This window comes from Babylonia areolata, chromosome 28 (genome assembly GCF_041734735.1).
Source record: "Babylonia areolata isolate BAREFJ2019XMU chromosome 28, ASM4173473v1, whole genome shotgun sequence".
Classification (NCBI taxonomy): Eukaryota; Metazoa; Mollusca; class Gastropoda; order Neogastropoda; family Buccinidae; genus Babylonia; species Babylonia areolata.
This window is the reverse complement of record NC_134903.1, coordinates 24,912,421-24,931,800: the sequence shown is the minus strand read 5'-3', so window position 1 is coordinate 24,931,800 and position 19,380 is coordinate 24,912,421. Positions and strand designations below refer to the sequence as shown.

Sequence of the window (19,380 nt, the reverse complement as noted above, 5' to 3'; positions counted from 1 at the left end):
TTTTCATGGACGGTGATTCATTTTGTGATATTTCTGTTGTATGTTGTAATGGGGGAACGCTTTTTCACAACGGAACAAAGATTCCTAGCTGACTGTACCAAGTAGGAAATTGGCTTGACTTGAGAGCCCTCCTCTCAGCAACACACACACACACACACACACACACACACAGATTCAGATTATTTATTCATCAATAGGCCTAGGCCCCTTATGAAGGGGTAAGTGACAATATAAGTAATAACAAAATGAAAATATATAACCAACCATAATAAGTACACATATTACATAAACGCTGCAATGAAGTACAGCATCTTAAGATGTCACGATATCCCGAAATTTAAATGCCTGGTGTAAAAACAGTGCCAGATTCCATATATCAGCAAGTCTCGTGGATGACAATAATAACTCAGCTTGAATAAGCATGGCTGTCGATAGTACTTAGGTGGTATATATTTTTCTCTAATTCTACAAAGAGCTGGACAACGAAAAACAAAATGTACCTCGTCTTCTTTACATAGTGGGCAAATTAAATCATTGTCAGTAAAATCTCTGTATCTATAGTAATGTGTAGCTAAATCTTGTTGTTACATACTTCAAATACATGTCCATGTTACATACCAAGTACTGTTTAACATCATGCGTATGTCCAAAAGTTCTTATACAAACTAAATCTTTCACTATTTTGAATATGGTAATTCCAGTCCTGCCATCTACAATCAATCAAGCGTTGCCAGAAAAGTCTTACAAACTGATTTATACTACCAACACCTTGATTCAACCATACATCACAAAATCCATATCTAAATAAACAAATACGTACATCTGTGACCCAATTTCTCTTTCCCCTAATATCTAACTCATACAACATTTTGTAAGCTCTATAAGGTATTCTATAATCTTCCATTTGTAACAACTTAAGCCAATAACGTTTACACTGTATAGCAGAGTTAATATATATCGGATGTCTATTTGTTTCACCATAAACAAGATCATTAGGTGTACGCACACACACACACACACACACACAGAGGGAGAGAGAGAGAGAGAGACCATGCTTGTATGCACACAGACACAGCTAGACCATGCAGGTAAAAAAAAAAAATGGTGTCACAGCATGAAATTTACACAGGTAAATTTTATTAGGAAAATGAACTGATACTATATAAACACAAAGCCAGCCATAAAACATACACATGATCATTGCAGGTAAGTATTAATGCACTTGGAAGATATATTGCAGCAGATAATCGGCTAAAATGGCTCTTACACTGAAACAGGAAACAACACTTCATAAAGCTATAACTGACATATGTTACTAACTGAAAACAACACTTCTAAAAGCTATAATTGACATTTTTCTAATTGAAAAAACCACTTCTTGAAACTATAATTGACGTTTTACTCTGTCAAAACAACACTTCATAAAACTAGAACTGACATATTTTACTCATTCAAAACACTTCTTAAAGCTATAACTGACATATTTTACTAATTAAAAGCACCACTTCTAAAAAACAAAACTTCTTCATGCTGCAATTGACATATTTTACAAATTAAAAACAACACTTCTAAAAACTGCAATTGACATATTTTACTAACAAAAAAACACCACTTCTTAAAGCAAAAACTGGCATATTTTACTAATGAAACCACAGGAAAAAATCTTGAAATATGCCTCTACCCTTCCCCTCTCACTTTTGAGCTGGGTAACATAACCATCTCAGCAACGCTAAGTTTGGTTACAGAGTTACAAGTTTTTTTTCAGTCTTTGCTACACACTGTGGTTAAGGCATTAAGATTCTTTTCTTTTTTTAAAGTCTTTGCTACAGATTGTGTGGTTATAGCACTGATTTTTTTTTTTAATTTTTTTTTAAAAGTCTTTGATATAGATTGTGTGGTTTTTGGATTAAAATTTTCTTTTAAATCTTTATTACAGGCTGGAAAATTCTAAACGCTAAACAAACCAAGCGCTGCTAAAATCGCTAATGCAAAGCACCGACACCTTTCACTTTTCAAACATGAGCATCATGTAACAAAACTGACTGACAGACACACAGACATCATGTGACGAAACACAGACAGACAGACACACACGGCAATATATGTAACACATACAGACACACAACAATGTAACACATACACCATAAGCGTTTACATTTCCAGAGTATTCTTTATCCGGGTTTACAAACAATATTTCGTCATTCTCTTCGCAAATCATCACAACATGAATGTGTGTGTGTGTTGTTAGAGGGGGGGTATGTGTATGAGGGCGTTTCATGGAGAGACACACAGAGACTGACTTTATAGTATGTACAGCTGTCCCCTCCGCTTTTTTTTCACCTCCTGTAACAGAGCTTTTGACCAAAACAAAATGTATGTACACATGTGCAGGTTTCTATTCACCTGTTTTTTTGTGAAAGCACCTGAAACGCATGTGTGTGTTTCTGTTTACATGTCTTTTGTGAAAGTGTCCAGAGCTTTATTCAGAGATTAGATGCTTTATCAGTTTCAGTTACATTACTATGATTATGATTATTTATCCCACAAATAAAGAAACAAAGATGGAGAGTGAAATTGTTACGGTTTGTATAACCGACCGCCCACCTTTCAAAGTGAATAAAACATGACTTGCTGATCAGCCGTCCCATCATCACACTCCAATAAAACATTCATTTTATATTAAAGTTATATTATTGTGCGCTAAATCATTCTTCTTCTTCCTTTTGTGAGTTATTGCGCACTTGTGTGTGTGTGTGTGTGTGTGTGTGTGTGTGTGCATGTGTGTGTGTGTGTGTGTGTGTGCGTGTGTGTGTGCTTATTGTAAAGTACTTTGAGCTCTCTTTATGGGTGGAAAGTAATCAACAAATCTCCATTATTATTATTATTACAAATAAGAAACAAAAACAACGAAAGCATAAGGGCAAGTTACAGAAAAGAAGAAATATATGACCCACTAAAAGACCAAATAAACATGTACAATTAATATTCAACACACACACACACACACACACACACACACGTGTGCAAGTGTGCAAAAAGAAACCACCAACAACAAAATGCTGACAAAATAAAGAACAAAAATGTGATCATGATCTACACATTTAGAGCACAACAAATGTAAATAATACAGCATTACAGTTCTAATTCCGATACATTTATTGCATAGTAAATATCACTCTGATGAAAATCTCCTTCAGACAGATCAAACTAATATTGCATCTAGACAGCTTGGTAATATTGCATAATGGCTGAAATGTGGCAGCTGAGTGAAAAAATTAAAAGCAAAGATAAATCTCCAGAAACACAAAAAACATTTGCTCCTCTCTGTCAAGTGGGGAAAAAAAATGCATGCCATTCCAGAACCACTTTCTTGGCACACTTGCATGTTTTAACGTGCACACATGCACACACAAACACACACTCTCTCTTTCCCTCTCTCTCTCCATTTCACATACAGGCATCTGCTTGGCAGATGTGGTGTAGCGTATATGGATTTGTCCAAACGCAGTGATGCCTCCTTGAGCTACTGAAACTGAAACTGAAGCATACATACTTTCATACCAAGCAAAGCTAGAATCCGTCTGTCTCTCCTCTCTCTTGCAATGTTTTCAGACAGCATACTCGCACACACGCATATGCACACCCCACACAAACGCACACACACACACACACACACACCACAAACAAACACACTACACACACACCACACACACACCACACACGCACACCACAAACACACTACACACACCACACACACAACCTCCTCTCATTTCGTGGCTCTGGAATAGGTCACGGACTTTCCTTTCTCTCTGCCGGAGGGCTGTGACCTCTGACCCTGTGGCAGGGAGGCTGAGTGTTGCTGTGTGTGTCGCTGGAGATGCTGTCGTTGCTGTGAGATGGTGGAGGACAGTCCTGACAGCGACTCCTCCCACAGGGGCAGCATGCTCCTCACCATGGACCAGTAGTTGTTCTGCTCACACACATGATACGATATGGATACTTATACAGCGCCTATCCTCAGTTGGAGACCAAGCTCTAAGCACTTTACTTCTTCTTCGTTTGTGGGCTGCAACTCCCACATCCACTCACGTGTGCACGAGTGGGCTTTTACGTGTATGACCGTTTTTACCCCGACGTGTATGCAGCCATACTCCATTTTCGGGGGTGTGCATGCTGGGTATGTTCTTGTTTCCATAACCCACTGAAAGCTTGCCTGGATTACAGGATCTCTAACATGCATATTTGATCTTTTGTGTGGATATACACACAAAAGGGGTTCAGGCACAAACAGGTCTGCACATATGTTGACCTGAGAAATCGGAAAAATCTCCACCCATTACCCACCAGGCGCCGTTACCGAGTTTCGAACCTGGGACCCTCAGATTGAAAGTCCACCACTTTAACCATTTGGCTCTTGCGCCCGTCTAAATGCTTCACAAACACTGGGTCATTTACACAACAGGCTGCCTACCTGGGTAGAGCTGGCTGACGGCTGCCACTGGGCGCTCATCATTCGTTCCCTGTGTCATTCAGATTTCAGGTACGCACGCATACAGACTCGGACAGACAGGGAACATTTTTTTTACAAGTATGACTCTTTTGTTTATTTACAACAAATATTCACATATTTCAAGACACAGCTTTCAAACTTTCAAGACCAAAAAAATTAAGTGAATAAGCAGATGAGGACTACTCAATGACAAACTAATGCCATCACAAAATACTTAGCTCAAAACACTGAATAAAGTTCTTTTACATAAGTGCTGTGCACAACTGTCAGATTTGTTGGGTGCATTTTTTGTTTGTTTGTTTATTTGTTTGTTTGTTTTTTTAAATATATGAAATATGGCAAAACTCTGAACTAAGAAATCAGATTTGTTCAAACGACAAAGTCCTACCTGCAGGGTCACAAACTTGGGGCTGGGCACACTGGTCAGTTCTGCTTTCAGATCTTGATCCAAGTTTTCAATGTCCTGGAGAGAAAAAAAAAATGACGGCAGAAATTGAAATCTAAAAATTATGCACAAGAATGCACAGAGAAATGCACACTCTGAAAACAATCATGTGAGGAGCAGACATTCACACACACATGTATTGTCAATTCTCTGCACATACACACTCTTAGAAGCATGCTATATATACACACAACACAGCAGCCATGACACACACATACATTATACACACATACTGTCTATTCCCCACACATACATTATACACACATACTGTCTATTCCCCACACATACATTATACACACATGTACTGTCTATTCCCCACACATACATTATACACACATACTGTCTGTTCCCCACACATACATTATACACACATACTGTCTATTCCCCACACATACATTATACACACATACTGTCTGTTCCCCACACATACATTATACACACATACTGTCTGTTCCCCACACATACATTATACACACATATGTACTGTCTGTTCCCCACACATACATTATACACACATACTGTCTGTTCCCCACACATACATTATACACACATACTGTATATTCCCCACACATACATTATACACACATACTGTCTGTTCCCCACACATACATTATACACACATACTGTCTGTTCCCCACACATACATTATACACACATACTGTCTGTTCCCCACACATACATTATACACACATACTGTCTGTTCCCCACACATACATTATACACACATACTGTCTGTTCCCCACACATACATTATACACACATATGTACTGTCTGTTCCCCACACATACATTATACACACATACTGTCTGTTCCCCATACATACATTATACACACATACTGTATATTCCCCACACATACATTATACACACACATGTACTGTCTGTTCCCCACACATACAATATACACACATGTACTATGTATTCCCCACACATACATTATACACACATACTGTCTATTCCCCACACATACATTATACACACATATGTACTGTCTGTTCCCCACACATACATTATACACACATGTACTATCTATTCCCCACACATACTGTCTATTCCCCACACATACATTATACACACATGTACTGTCTATTCCCCACACATACATTATACACACATACTGTCTATTCCCCACACATACATTATACACACATGTACTGTCTGTTCCCCACACATACACTATACACACATATGTACTGTCTGTTCCCCACACATACATTATACACACATGTACTGTCTATTCCCCACACATACATTATACACACATACTGTCTATTCCCCACACATACATTATACACACATACTGTCTATTCCCCACACATACATTATACACACATGTACTGTCTATTCCCCACACATACATTATACACACATACTGTCTATTCCCCACACATACATTATACACACATACTGTCCATTCCCCACACATACAATATACACACATGTACTATGTATTCCCCACACATACATTATACACACATACTGTCTATTCCCCACACATACATTATACACACATACTGTCTGTTCCCCACACATACATTATACACACATACTGTCTATTCCCCACACATACATTATACACATATGGACTGTCTGTTCCCCCCACACATACATTATACGCACATACTGTCTATTCCCCACACATACATTATACACATATGGACTGTCTGTTCCCCCCACACATACATTATACGCACATGTACTGTCTATTCCCCACACATACATTATACGCACATGTACATCTGTTCCCCACACATACATTATACATACAACACAGCAGCCCTGACCGAATTCAACCTTCGCTCAACTTGTCTGCTCTGCAAAGCTTACTTCTCCTCTCTATGCATTACTTCTTTTAACCCAAATATCATAAATATCTATAATAAAGTATCTGATCACTCAAATCTTCTTCTTCTTCATTTGTGGGCTGCAACTCCTATGTTCACCCATATGTACACGAGTGGGCCTTTATGTGTATGACCTTTTTTGCCCCCACCATGTAGGCAGCCATACTCTCTTTTCAGGGGTGATCACTCAAATAAAGTCAAACACTACCACAAACACAGACACACACATCCAAAGCACAGTCACACATACACACACACATTCTCTCTTGCTCACTCTCTCTCACGCACACACACATACATGCTCAAACATGTATGCAAGTTTTATATAAGTCAACATTCACAAATGCGCACACATACATCCACAGACACATCATACTAAAACACATGTGGAGTGATGCATGCTGGATCACACACACACACACACACACACACACACACACACACACACAGAGTTATTTCCACCTCTGTTTTTAACACCCTTTCCACATCCTCAAGCACCACAATTACCATAAACAAAATAACATAACTCCACCTACCCCCCCCCCCCCCCCCGACACCACCCCCACCCTCCCCCCACCACATAAGAAATTAAAAAAATACCAGCAATGTTTCTCCATAAGTTGAATGATTTAGTCATTGGTATAACATGTTGTCTTTTTCTTCATATTGGAATTATTGTATTGTGAAGCGCTCAGAGTAAAATTCATTTGATTTGGCACTAAACAAGTAAACTTACAGTCTTCATTATCAATGAAACATCACCATCAACACGAACGATAATGACAACAGCCAAACAAATCACTATCACCACCAACAAACCAACAACAACAACACACCAACAACACACAGCTGATACCCCTCATCTCCTCCTTCCTTCCACCTGCTCACCTTTAACAGTCTGGCATTTCGGACACTGGCTTCAGCGGGGCTGACGCTGGCAGTTGATGCAGCACTGCGTGTGCTCAGCTGAAGATGACTGCTGGAGGTGTGCATTAACGCTTCCCTTTCCAGTAATCTGACCGACACACACACACACCTTGTCTAGAAATCATGCTTGCATGTTTCTGGGCTCAATTAAAGTGTAGCAGCGCCACCACCACCAACACACAGACCTTGTATCAAAAGTCATGCATGCTTGCTTTAGGGCTCAACTAAGTGTTCATGGTAGCAGCAACAGCATCAGCAGGACCAACACATACAGACCTTGTTTAGAAATCATTCTTGCATGCTTCCAGGCTCAGTTGAAATACAGTTAATGGTAGCAGCAACAGTAGGACCCAACACGTACTGACCTTGTTTAGAAATCACGCTCACATGCTTTGGGCTTCAACTGAAGTGTTAATGGTAGTGCATGCTATGGGGCTTAATTGAAGTGTTAATGGACCCAACACATACAGACCTTGTTTAGAAATCATGCTTGCAAGTTGCATGCTTTTGGGTTCAACTACTGAAGTGTTAATGGTACCAGCAACAGTAACAGCAGCACCAACACATACAGACCTTGTTTAGAAATCATCCTCACATGCTATGGGCCTCAACTGAAGTGTTAATGGTTGCAGCAACAGCAGGACCCAACACATACAGCCCTTGTTTAGAAACCATGCATGCATGCAATGGAGCTCAAATAAAGAGCTCTTGATGCTAGCTGCAACAGCAGTCAGGCCAACACAGACTTTATTAAAAACAAACAAACAACAAACAAACAAACAACCATGAGTGCATGCTTTCAGGGTCAGCTGAAGAGTTGATGGTAGCACCAACAGCAAATAAGACCAACACATACAGAGCTTATCTAAAATTATGCATGTATAATGCTTTGGACCTCAGCTGAAAAGCTAATGGCAGCACAAACAGCAGCAGAAGTACATTTAATAACGATAGGAATAAAGGCAGTAGAAATGAATATCACTGTAATCTGTGACAGGATACATGCAGTAGCAGCATGTATTTGCAGCAAGAACAACAGTGACAATCGTAATGGCTGCAGTAGCCAGTTGCTTTAGCAGTTAATGCAATAAAAGTCAGCACGTTTGTGTTACATAATGAAATACCATACGAAATTCATTACTTTTCAACCACAAACCATTTACCCTGACTGCATGCATTCATTTGCTGTCTTTTCAACATAAGATTCCTTTGCATTTTACGTGCACAGTCATAATACCCCCTCCACCACCACCCCAAATCATATCAATAGTAGTTTGTGCTGTACATCAGAAATAGTCCGAAGCATATTACATTTGTTGATGCAGAACGACCAGTTGCTGTTCCCTGTCTGCAAGCGTTTCCCTTCTCATGTTACCAATCCTGGACGAAAAAGTCATTTTTGCTGTTCTCGTTTCCATCAACGAAAGCTTTTGTGTGGTTTCGCAGCAACTCCGGGGAGACTACTCTCTCTCTCCCTCCTCGAAGTATTTTGGCAAGGTGAACAACAGACAGTTCCTTTTATTTGTTTCTCAGAAGAACAAAAAAAGTGCAATGATAATTGTATTTGTGTTTAGGTCAGTTCGAATGGACGGACGTATGTTATGATATCTGAAATTTTATTTGCTGATAACAAATTGTTTGTGGTGTCAAAATCACCGTAGTCACACACACTTTCAATTAAGTCTTTTTGCCTTATTCTCCGGAATGGAAACCTCCTACTTTGTTGATAAAAATTCTTAGTGAAATTTTGCAAAGGTTTAACAGAGTTGAGATTAACAATCTGTTGGCTAAACTCTCAAGGTCAAGTTATTCAGTGCTGGTTTCCGTGTAAAACTACAACAGGATGCTCACTATAATTTATTATGTTAGATGGAGTGAAAAGCCATATACATCTATATAAAATTATGTCTATGTGAAAAGCACACAGAGCTGAGAAAGACAGCAAATATTTCACTGCCTGTAGATTAGAAAGAAAATCGTTAGATCAACGATGATCACTTTATTAGTTGAATGTTACTTGCAAATCCGTTCCTTTTTTTTTCATTTTTTTTTTTCATTGGCGAATCAAAATGGGAGAGCACCGCGCATATGTTGTTAGGATGAATAGTTATGTCCCATGAATGAAGCAGACGGGCGTACTGCATGGCAACAAAAAATATTATTTAATGAGCATGTGCCACTGAGATAGAAAGAAACACGAGATGGCACAGATCAGGCCAATTGACTGTTTATTCATTCAGTTATCCATTCATTTATTTCTTGGTTTATTTTTCAGATTTCATGACTTCTTATCTATTTATTTATCAAGTTCATTTGTTTCTGTACTTTTCTTACATCCCGATATCGTTTGTTAACTCATCAGCTTAGTAACGTGGCGATATCATTAGTGGTCGGCGATCGATCGATGCTCTAAGCACCATAATTTGAAATTTGAACTGATCAGCTCTGACACGTGACAAAATTCTTCATTAGCCGAAACGTGTCTATGTTCTGGCTCGTTTTCTTCGTTTTTCAGTTCCCAGCATACACACACACACACACACACACACACACACACACACACTTCGCTTCCGTGCATACCATCCTCAGACAAGACAAAAAGTTCTAGCTCCGATGATCAGACCAGCACAGGCGTACTTTTGCATCGAGTCGATCTTTGCCCACGGACTTATGAATTATGATATTCTATACTTCGAAGTCCGTTACTTGGTCTTTGCCCTAAACAGGGTCAACTTAAATTCACGGACTTTTTCTTCTTTTACATTAATGTTCAGCGGTCATAACTTTGACCATTACTAACATTTTCCGTTACACGACCAACATCGACTTGCCGATGACTCTATCCGTCGTGTTGTTGTTTTTACGCATGCTGGGTATTTTCGTGTCTCCATAACCCACCGAACACTGACATGGGTTACAGGATCTTTAACGTGCGTATTTGATCTTCTGCATGCGTATACACACGAAGGGGGTTCAGGCACTAGCAGGTCTGCACATATGTTGACCTGGGAGATCGGACAGAAAAATCTCCACCCTTTACCCACCAGGCGCCGTTACCGTGATTCGAACCCGGGACCCTCAGACTGAAAGTCCAACGCTTAAACCACCTGTGACAACACCGTAAAACACAAAATGATAAAGCCACAAGTATGCTGTTATAAAATCACACACACACACACACACACACACACACACACACACACACACACACACACACACACACTCACACACACACACACACACACACACACACACACACACACACTCACACACACACACACACACACACACACACACACACACACACACTCACACACACACACACACACACACACACACACACACACACACACACACACACACACGTCAGAATATGATGACAATAACGATGCCGGGGATCGAGACAGACGGGTGGCGGGGCTTGGAGGATGCTAAATTTGTAGAATGTCATCCTCACACTACTGTCCTTCTCGTGGCAAATTCAAACTGATTTTGCAAACTATTTCAGTGAATTATTTCCCAGCGGGTACACCTCACAGATATCTCTATCTCTGTCGGATCCCACGCTCGACAAAACACAACACCACATGGGCTTTTTCCTAAAAATAGCTCAGTACCAGATGCCGGGGACAAATCACGTGACTGTTTTTCTGGATCAATCAAATGACTGCAGTGCATGTGAAGGTCAAAGGGTATGAATTTGAAATTAGTTTGTGAGGAGAAGAAAGAATATGTCGATCGATGGTTTGACAGTGACGTACAAGTGTATTGAAGGATGAAAATAGTTACTTGTGTGCCTATTATTTTAAAGTTATGGAAGGAGCGAGAGCTCGCCCTGTCCATTTTCTTTTTCTTTTTTCATCAGCTCCACTGCGCAGTCAGTTGCTGCCACCGTCTCTGCCGCACGCTGATTTCATGGAAGGGAGAGAACTATGCAACTTATTGTGTAGTTGAGTCAGTGCGGAACACACATAGCAACTGTGTATTGTTTGTCTGACATGACTGTTGATGACACAGCTAAAGCGTGTGTAATTAGCTATCACTGTCTGATTCATCTCTACATCACTGGTTTTCTCTACTCCGCCAAATTCAGTCTCGAGCAGCGTCGGAGGATTTTGTGTATGGATGGATGGCTTCCCTTTGTCGGCGGAGGCAGACGACAGTTTCGAGCAACAGAAGACAAGTGGTGTTTTGATGGATGGATGATCTCAACGAGATAAATTATTCGCCGCTACCGAGGTAAGTGAAAGTGTTTGGTTATATTTGCTTACATTACACGTTCGATTATTCCACCTGTGCTTTTCTCGTGCAGACTGGTGCCGGAATTTGCATTCAGTCATCAGTTCCGAGTGATTGTTTTTGTTGCCATGTTGTGAAAATATATGGAAGTCTGTATCGATTAACTTGCATTACATAGCATAAGTCATGGGTGTGGGAGTGAGAAAGGGAATCCCAGAAATCGAGACTGTAATGAACGCTAGTGGACTGTGTCGTAGATTCAACTTCTGCCGTCAAAGCTAAGTAAGTCTAAGCCGCGGCTAAGCTTGGTCTCAAGTGCTAATGACCTTGGCCAACTCTCGGTGAAATCAATAGTTTGTGTGTGTGTGTGTGTGTGTGTGTGTGTGTGTGTGTACACCAGTTGCAAAGATTCCCCACCATGCACGGACAGTCTGCTACGGGCGATCGCGGTCGTTGCCACTTTCACTGGGATCTAAACAGTTAGCCTAGACTAACGGACATGGGTACACGTGAGGTGTACTGTGGCTCCATCCCCCGAGTACCCCCCAGAAACAGACGTCTTCTCAGTGTATCCCTATGTCCAGTCTGAGAAAATGCTGCTGGGTTAATGAGGGGTAAGGGAGGGGTTACGTGCTGTAGCGGTATAATTCATTCCGCGTGCAGCAGCTGAGCATTTGCACGCGCGTCATGTTATTTCTGTACCATGGAGACCTGACACTGAACGAAGATGCTTGTGCCATGTCAGGCTGCCTCGTGCAGTGTGGCACCTTCCGCGTGACTGCTGGCCTGGGGACGGCCGGACACTGAGGGTGAAAGACAAACCAGTCACCACACTGCCGCGATGATTAAGGATGTGGTGTTAGGAATAAGGATGTGGTATTGTGGATCAATTCCAGGTTGTGCAGCAATACGCCTCAATGAATAACTGAAATAATATGAATAAATAGATAAATAAATGAATAGATAATTAAACAGACAAATATAAAAAGTAAATAAATATATGAACAGACCGATAAATAGATCAATAAATAAACAAACGAACAATGTTATGATTAAGGCTGTTAATATTATCAACAAGGCTGTGTAGTTTCATGATGAAGGCTGTGATATCATGAACAAACCCTTCTTATGAAAAAGACCGTGGCGTTATAATAAGGCCGCTGTGATATTATGAACAACGCTGTGGCATAATGATTAAGGTCGCTGCGCTATTATGCCGAGCAAGGCTGTGGCATTACGATTTAAGGCACTGAGAAAGGTGGGTTGAGCGCCGCCAGCCAGACTTCTGGCATGGCCGTGTTATAATCCCATCAGTTCACCACGCTCCACGCGCACCGCACGTGGTCAGCTGATTGTACAGACCTGCCTGTCTGTTAATCCCGTCAACAAGTCACAGATCTATAAACTAATTATACCTAACTGTCAAGTGGGGTGGGCAGTTTAGAAATGTATTATACTGACTGTTAATGTCACAACTACGCCCACAAAATGAATTGTTTCCGTTCGCACTGATTTTTCTTCGACCGTATCACCGGCACATAAATATGTTCCGTCGTATAATATCTATGAGTGGTATTTTACTCGGGTAAGTGTGTTTACACCACGTGGGCAGCCATACTCCGTTATTGGGGTCGATGTGTGAGCTGGGTATCTTTGTGTTTCCATAAACCACCGAACGCTGACATGAATCACGGGATCTTCAACTCGCGTAGTTGACCTTCTGCATGCACTAGCTTACGAACGGGATTCAGGCACCGGCTGGTCTGCACACATGTTGACAGGGAAGATCGAAAATATTCTTTCCTAAACCCACAGGGAACCACGACTTGGACGCGAACCCAGGACCCTTAAATTCACTCGGAGGGTCAAGCACTTTAACCACTCACTGAGCTGTTGTGTCGAATACAGATGTGGTTTACCAATATACAGCACATGGGTTAAGAGCAGCACGTGTGCATATTTGAATGGTACTGATCAGCTGGGTTATACAAAATGATTACTTGCCATTGAATGACGTGTCTTATTATTTCGTTCTTAGTAGTTGAAATGTGACAACCGTGTCGTCGTATCAATGCATTTCTTTGTCTGTTATGGTTTGAGTCTGTCTGTCTGTCTCTCTTTCTCCCTCTCTCGCAACGGACTGTCTGTCTGCCTGTCTGTTGTCTGTCTGTCTGTTTTCTGTCTGTCTCTCTCCCTCTATGTGTGTGTGTGTGTGTGTGTGTGTGTGTGTGTGTGTGTGTGTGTCAGAATGTGCGCGCGCGCGCGCGTGTGTGTGTGACTATCTGTATCTGTGTGTCTCTGTATGTCTGTCTGTCTGTCAGTCAGTCTCTTTCTCCCTCTCTCGCAACGCACTCAGTGTCTCCCTGTCTGTCTATCTGTCTGTTGTCTGTCTGTCTCCCTCTGTGTGTAGTGTGTGTGTGTGTGTGTGTGTGTGACTGTCTGTATCTGTGTGTCTCTGTCTGTCTGTCTGTCTGTTCGTCTGTCTCTCTCTCTGTCTCCCACTTTCTGGTTCGATCGTTTTCCTATTTGCTACTCCCCATACCCCCTTCCCCCCGCCCCACCCCCCCTGCCACTGTCTTTCTCAGTTTCTGTCTGTCAGTGATCTCTTTCTTCTGTCACTGCCTCTCTCTTCTTTCCCTCTCTCTCTCTCTCTCCCTCCCCCTCTCTTCCTCCCCCCCATCCCCTCCTTCCCTCTCACTCTTTCTCTGCCGTTGCACGCGCGAGTGTAAGGCTTTTTTTCGGAGGATAGCATTGCAATCAGTATTTTGCCTTTTCTGGTGTTATCATACACCGGAGAGGGAGGGGGTGTGCGGGGGTGGTGAGGGCCAGACCGACAGACAGGAAGAATTTTCTGTTGAGAGAGAGAGAGAGAGGAGGGGAGGTGCGGGGGGGGGGGGGATCTTTTATTTTCCTACGGTGGTAATAAAAAAAAAATATTAGCAGACAGACAGATATAGAGAGAGGGAAACAGAAAGAGAAAGAGCGAGAGAGACTGATAAATCGTTTACTGATTTTCTTACAGTGGTGATATTAGCAAACGAGGGAGAGAGACAGACAGACAGAAACAAAATCAATGTGTATGTTAAGTGGAACATCTGTGAAAGAGAGTGGGGTGCGATTTGGATGTTAATTAGAACTCAAGTCGCAGAGACAGAGGGGAGAGAGAGAGAGAGAGAGAGAGAGAATGTTGTTCTCTAAACGAAATTTTGATTGTATAATAAGATCTATTATTCTTTTGTTTCGGTTGTTGATTTTTTTTTTTAACCACGAGTCGTATATATTCATACAATAAAGAGAGAGGGGAGGAAGCAAGAGAAAACAGGAAGCGCTGAAGGAGGTATAAGATGAAACCAACAGAGAGAGAGAGAGAGAGAGAGGGGGGGGGGGGCACAGACAGAGACAGAGAGGTTCCGAACCATAGACAGATGTAAACAAACACACGTCTCAGTGTTCGAACACAGCCAGCACGGCCATTAGCAGCGGAGGATCGGTACCTTCGGGGCTGTTGTCTTGTCCGACAAGTCGCGGGCCCACGTCAGTTTCCCTGTCAGTCAACACGCACGCGCAACAAGCTCACATGCTGCACGTGCCGCCGGCAACACGTCACAGGTCGGCGCCGGGGCCAGCTTCATCCACAGGCGCCTGATGTGAGATTTGTTGACTGTGGCGGTGTGGTAGTGGTGGTGTGGTGGTGGTGACTGTGGTGTGGTGGTGGGGTGGTGGGGTGGTGGTGACTGTGGTGGAGGTGGTGGTGTGGTGGTAGTGGAGGTGGTGGTGGTGTGGTAGTGATGAGGTGGTGGTGTGGTGGAGGTGGTGGTGTGGTAGTAGTGGTGTGGTGGAGGTGGTGGGGGTGGGGGTGGCGACTATGGTGGTTGTGGAGATGGTGTGGTGATGGTGGTGGTGGTGGTGGTGAAAATGGTGTGGTGGTGGTGACTGTGGTGGTGGTGGTGGTAGTGGAGGTGGTGGTGATGGTAGTGGTGGAGGTGGTAGTGGTGGAGGTGGTGGTGGTGGTGGTTGTAGTGGTGTTGGCGGTGGTGGTTTCGGCTTTGGAAATGCTGTTGGTTGTGTTTGTTTTCGCTGGAGGGTCTGTTTCGAACTGACGTATTCGCTCTCTCTCTCTCTCTCTCTCTCTCTCTCTCTCTCTCTCTCTCTCTCTCTCTCTGTGTGTGTGTGTGTGTGTGTGTGTATTTTGGTGTGAGTGTGTATGCAGTATGTAAGGAGAGTGTGCGAGAGAGAGAGAGAGAGAGAGAGACAGACAGACAGAGATCAAAGAAATCACCAGGATCTGGTGGAACGAATGCAGGGAGTGGAGGAGGGGCTGGGAAGGGAAGGGGAGGGGAGGGGTGGTGGGTGGGTGTGGGGGGTGAAATCATTATGGGCTGTCCTGATAAACATGTATCATCTTCAGTCAGTGTGAGGCTGATTGCTGACGTTGTCATCACTGATCACAGCTGTTCTGAAGGTGTGTGTGTGTGTGTGTGTGTGGTGTGTGTGTGTGTGTGCGTGTGTGCGGTTGTGCATGCATGCGTGCGTGCGTGCGTGTAGCTGATAGCATCATGATTTGGACGTGCACAATGGTTCACTGCAGACAGAAACACACACACACACACACACACACACACACACACACACAGATGAATAGCGTGGGTGCGTGCGTGTGTGTGTGTGTGTGGGGGGGGGGTTGTTATCTGTCTGTCTGATAAATGGGTGTCTGCGTCGTTGGGAGGGAAGTTTTTGTGCGGATAGGGATATTCTCTCTCTCTCTCTCTCTCTCTCTCTCTCTCTCTCTCTCTCTCTCTCTCTCTCTCTCTCTCTCTCCACCCCCCCCCATCTCTCTCTCTACCCCTCTCTCTCTCTCTCCCTCTCTCTCTCTCTCTGTCTCTGTCTCTCTCTACCTCTCTCTCCCTCCCTCCCCCCTCCCTCCCTCTCTCTGTGTCTCCTGCTGACAACATGATTTCTTCACTGCAGTTGTCTCTGCTGTCTAAAGTTATCTCCCTGATAATTGTTCCCACATCATTGCGAGTGTTCCTGCTCTCCCTCTCTCTTTCTCCGTCCAGCCTTCAGAGAGACACACACACACACACACACACACACACACACACACACACACACACACACACACACACACACACACACACACACCAAAACAGAACAGTAGCAAAGGAGTAGAGTCTCACTACCCCCACCAGAAACCACAACAACACTGATTCCATCTCTGCCACCACCACCACCACCACCAGCCTCACCTCTGCCTTCCACAGGAAGCAAAACATCAGACTGCCCCCCACCCCTCCACCCCCATTCCCCCCGCCGCTGCCCCCCCTCCACACACACACACACACACACACACACACACACACACACACCCATACCCCCACCAAAACAAACAGCAACAAAGGAGGATAGTCTCACTACCCCCACCACAAATGACAACAACACCGATTCCGTCTCTGACACCACCACAGCTCCACATCAGGTGGGATTTGAACAGGAAAAACAACAGCAACAATATAATTTCCTGAGAAATGGATAATGGAAACAAGACCATGTAACGATCGTTTCTCTAAATCTATCAGCCTCAATTTAAGAACAAAGAAAGATTGCCAATAACATCGATTAGATTATGTTTTTGTGCGTGACATCAGAAAACTAATTTCGAACAAACAAGGGTCTCTGTAATAAGCAATATTTAGGATGAAAGAATTTGACTCTAATGTCATTAAATGTGGTGTTTGAGAGAAAGACAGACAGAGAGAAAGACAGAAAGAGAGACAGATAGAGAGGCAGATAAAGAGAAAGACAAAGAGACGGACAGAGAGAAAGACACAAAGATAGACAGAGAGGCAGACAAAGAAACAGAGAGAACAGAGAGACAGACAGAGACAGAGAGAAAGACAAAGAGACAGACAAACAGACAGAGGATGAACATGCTTAACGGGAAGGGAAGGTAGGCAAACCAGGACCAACAGCCAAAACCTTGAAGAGGTGAACTGAGGTAGGCGGCATGATTAAATAGTAGGCAAAACGGGAAGGGCGGGTAGGCAAAACAGGACCAACAGCCAAAACCTTGAAGAGGTGAATTGAGGGAAGCAGCATATTAAATAGTAGGCTAAACGGGAAGGGAAGGTAGGCAAAACAGGACCAACAGCCAAAACCTTGAAGAGGTGAATTGAGGGAGGCGGCATGATTAAAGAGTAGGCTAAACGGGAAGGGAAGGTAGGCAAAACAGGACCAACAGTCAAAACCTTGAAGAGGTGAATTGAGGGAGGCGGCATGATTAAAGAGTAGGCTAAACGGGAAGGGAAGGTAGGCAAAACAGGACTAACAGCCAAAACCTTGAAGAGGTGAATTGAGGGAGGCGGCATGATTAAAGAGTAGGCTAAACGGGAAGGGAAGGTAGGCAAAACAGGACCAAGTCAAAACCTTGAAGAGGTGAATTGAGGGAGGCGGCATGATTAAAGAGTAGGCTAAACGGGAAGGGAAGGTAGGCAAAACAGGATCAAGTCAAACCTTGAAGAGGTGAATTGAGGGAGGCGGCACGATTAAAGAGTGGGCTAAACGGAAATAGGCGAAACGGACCAGCACCTGTGGGAGGGTGGGTGAGTCTGGTGCAGGGTGTGTGTGTGTTTGTGGAGTCCCAGAAGGGCTACAGGTATTGTGGCTGTGGTGTATGGCCAGACTGTGTGTGGTGTGTGGCCAGACATTCTCTCTGCCAGTGGTATGTATGACTGGGGACTTACTCCGTGGGGGTAGAGCTGGTTCCTGTGTGTGTGTCTGTGTGTGTGTGTGTGTGTGTGTGTGTGTGTGTGTCTGTCTGTGTCCGTGTCTTCGTTGGCTGGTTATGTGTCTGCTTTTGTAGTAAGCTCATCTGTCTGTGAAGTCAGAGACTGCAGTGATGGAGTTAGAGGGGGATGTGTGTGTGTGTGTGTGTGTGTGTGTGTGTGTGTATGTGTGTGTGTGTATCTGTCTGCCTGTACCTATGTGTGTGTGTATGTGTGTGTGTGTGTGTGTGTGTGTGTGTGTGTGTGTACCTCTGTGTGTGTCGGTGTGTCTGTCTGTCTTTCTTTAATTTAACGTCTTTTCACTTTGAGTAATATCTGTCTGTCTGTGCCTGTGTGTGGGTCTGTCTGTCTGTCTGTACTTGTGTGTGTGTGTGTGTGTGTGTGTGTGTGTGTGTGTGTGTGTGTGTACCTGTGTGTGGGTCTGTCTGTCTGTCTGTCTGTACCTCTCCATGTGTGTGTGTGTGTGTGTGTGCCTCTGTGTGTGTGTGTGTATGCCTCTGTGTGTATGTGTGTGTGTGGGTGTGTGTGTGCCTCTGTGTGTACTGATGTGTGTGTGTGTGTGTGTGTGTGTGTGTGTGTGTGCCTCTGTGTGTGCGTGTGCTTTCAGTCCTGCCCTCCACCGTTCAGTGTGATT

At 43.3% G+C, this 19,380-nt stretch overlaps 2 protein-coding genes across 3 annotated transcripts in view; one reads left to right on the top strand and one right to left on the bottom strand.

Annotated features, from left to right (window-relative positions):
• Nucleotides 1-2,065: 2,065 nt before the first annotated feature.
• Nucleotides 2,066-19,380, bottom strand: part of LOC143301948 (uncharacterized) — a 53,206-nt gene continuing 35,891 nt past the window's right edge. Inside the window, exons 1-4 of one of the 2 annotated variants that reach the window (XM_076616417.1) lie at nucleotides 9,037-9,169; nucleotides 7,687-7,813; nucleotides 4,899-4,973; nucleotides 2,066-3,970 (exon numbers count right to left, since the gene is read on the bottom strand). In XM_076616417.1, coding sequence (XP_076472532.1) covers nucleotides 3,767-3,970; nucleotides 4,899-4,973; nucleotides 7,687-7,813; nucleotides 9,037-9,143 — 513 coding nt within the window. In that variant the 5' untranslated portion in view covers nucleotides 9,144-9,169 and the 3' untranslated portion in view covers nucleotides 2,066-3,766. Of the gene's footprint in view, nucleotides 3,971-4,898; nucleotides 4,974-7,686; nucleotides 7,814-9,036; nucleotides 9,170-19,380 lie in introns of those variants that run through there. The other variant, XM_076616418.1, reaches the window with a different exon arrangement.
• Nucleotides 11,843-19,380, top strand: part of LOC143301947 (uncharacterized) — a 70,161-nt gene continuing 62,623 nt past the window's right edge. Inside the window, exon 1 of the mRNA XM_076616416.1 lies at nucleotides 11,843-11,964. The gene's annotated coding sequence lies outside the window, so the exon portion shown is untranslated. The remainder of the gene's footprint in view (nucleotides 11,965-19,380) is intronic.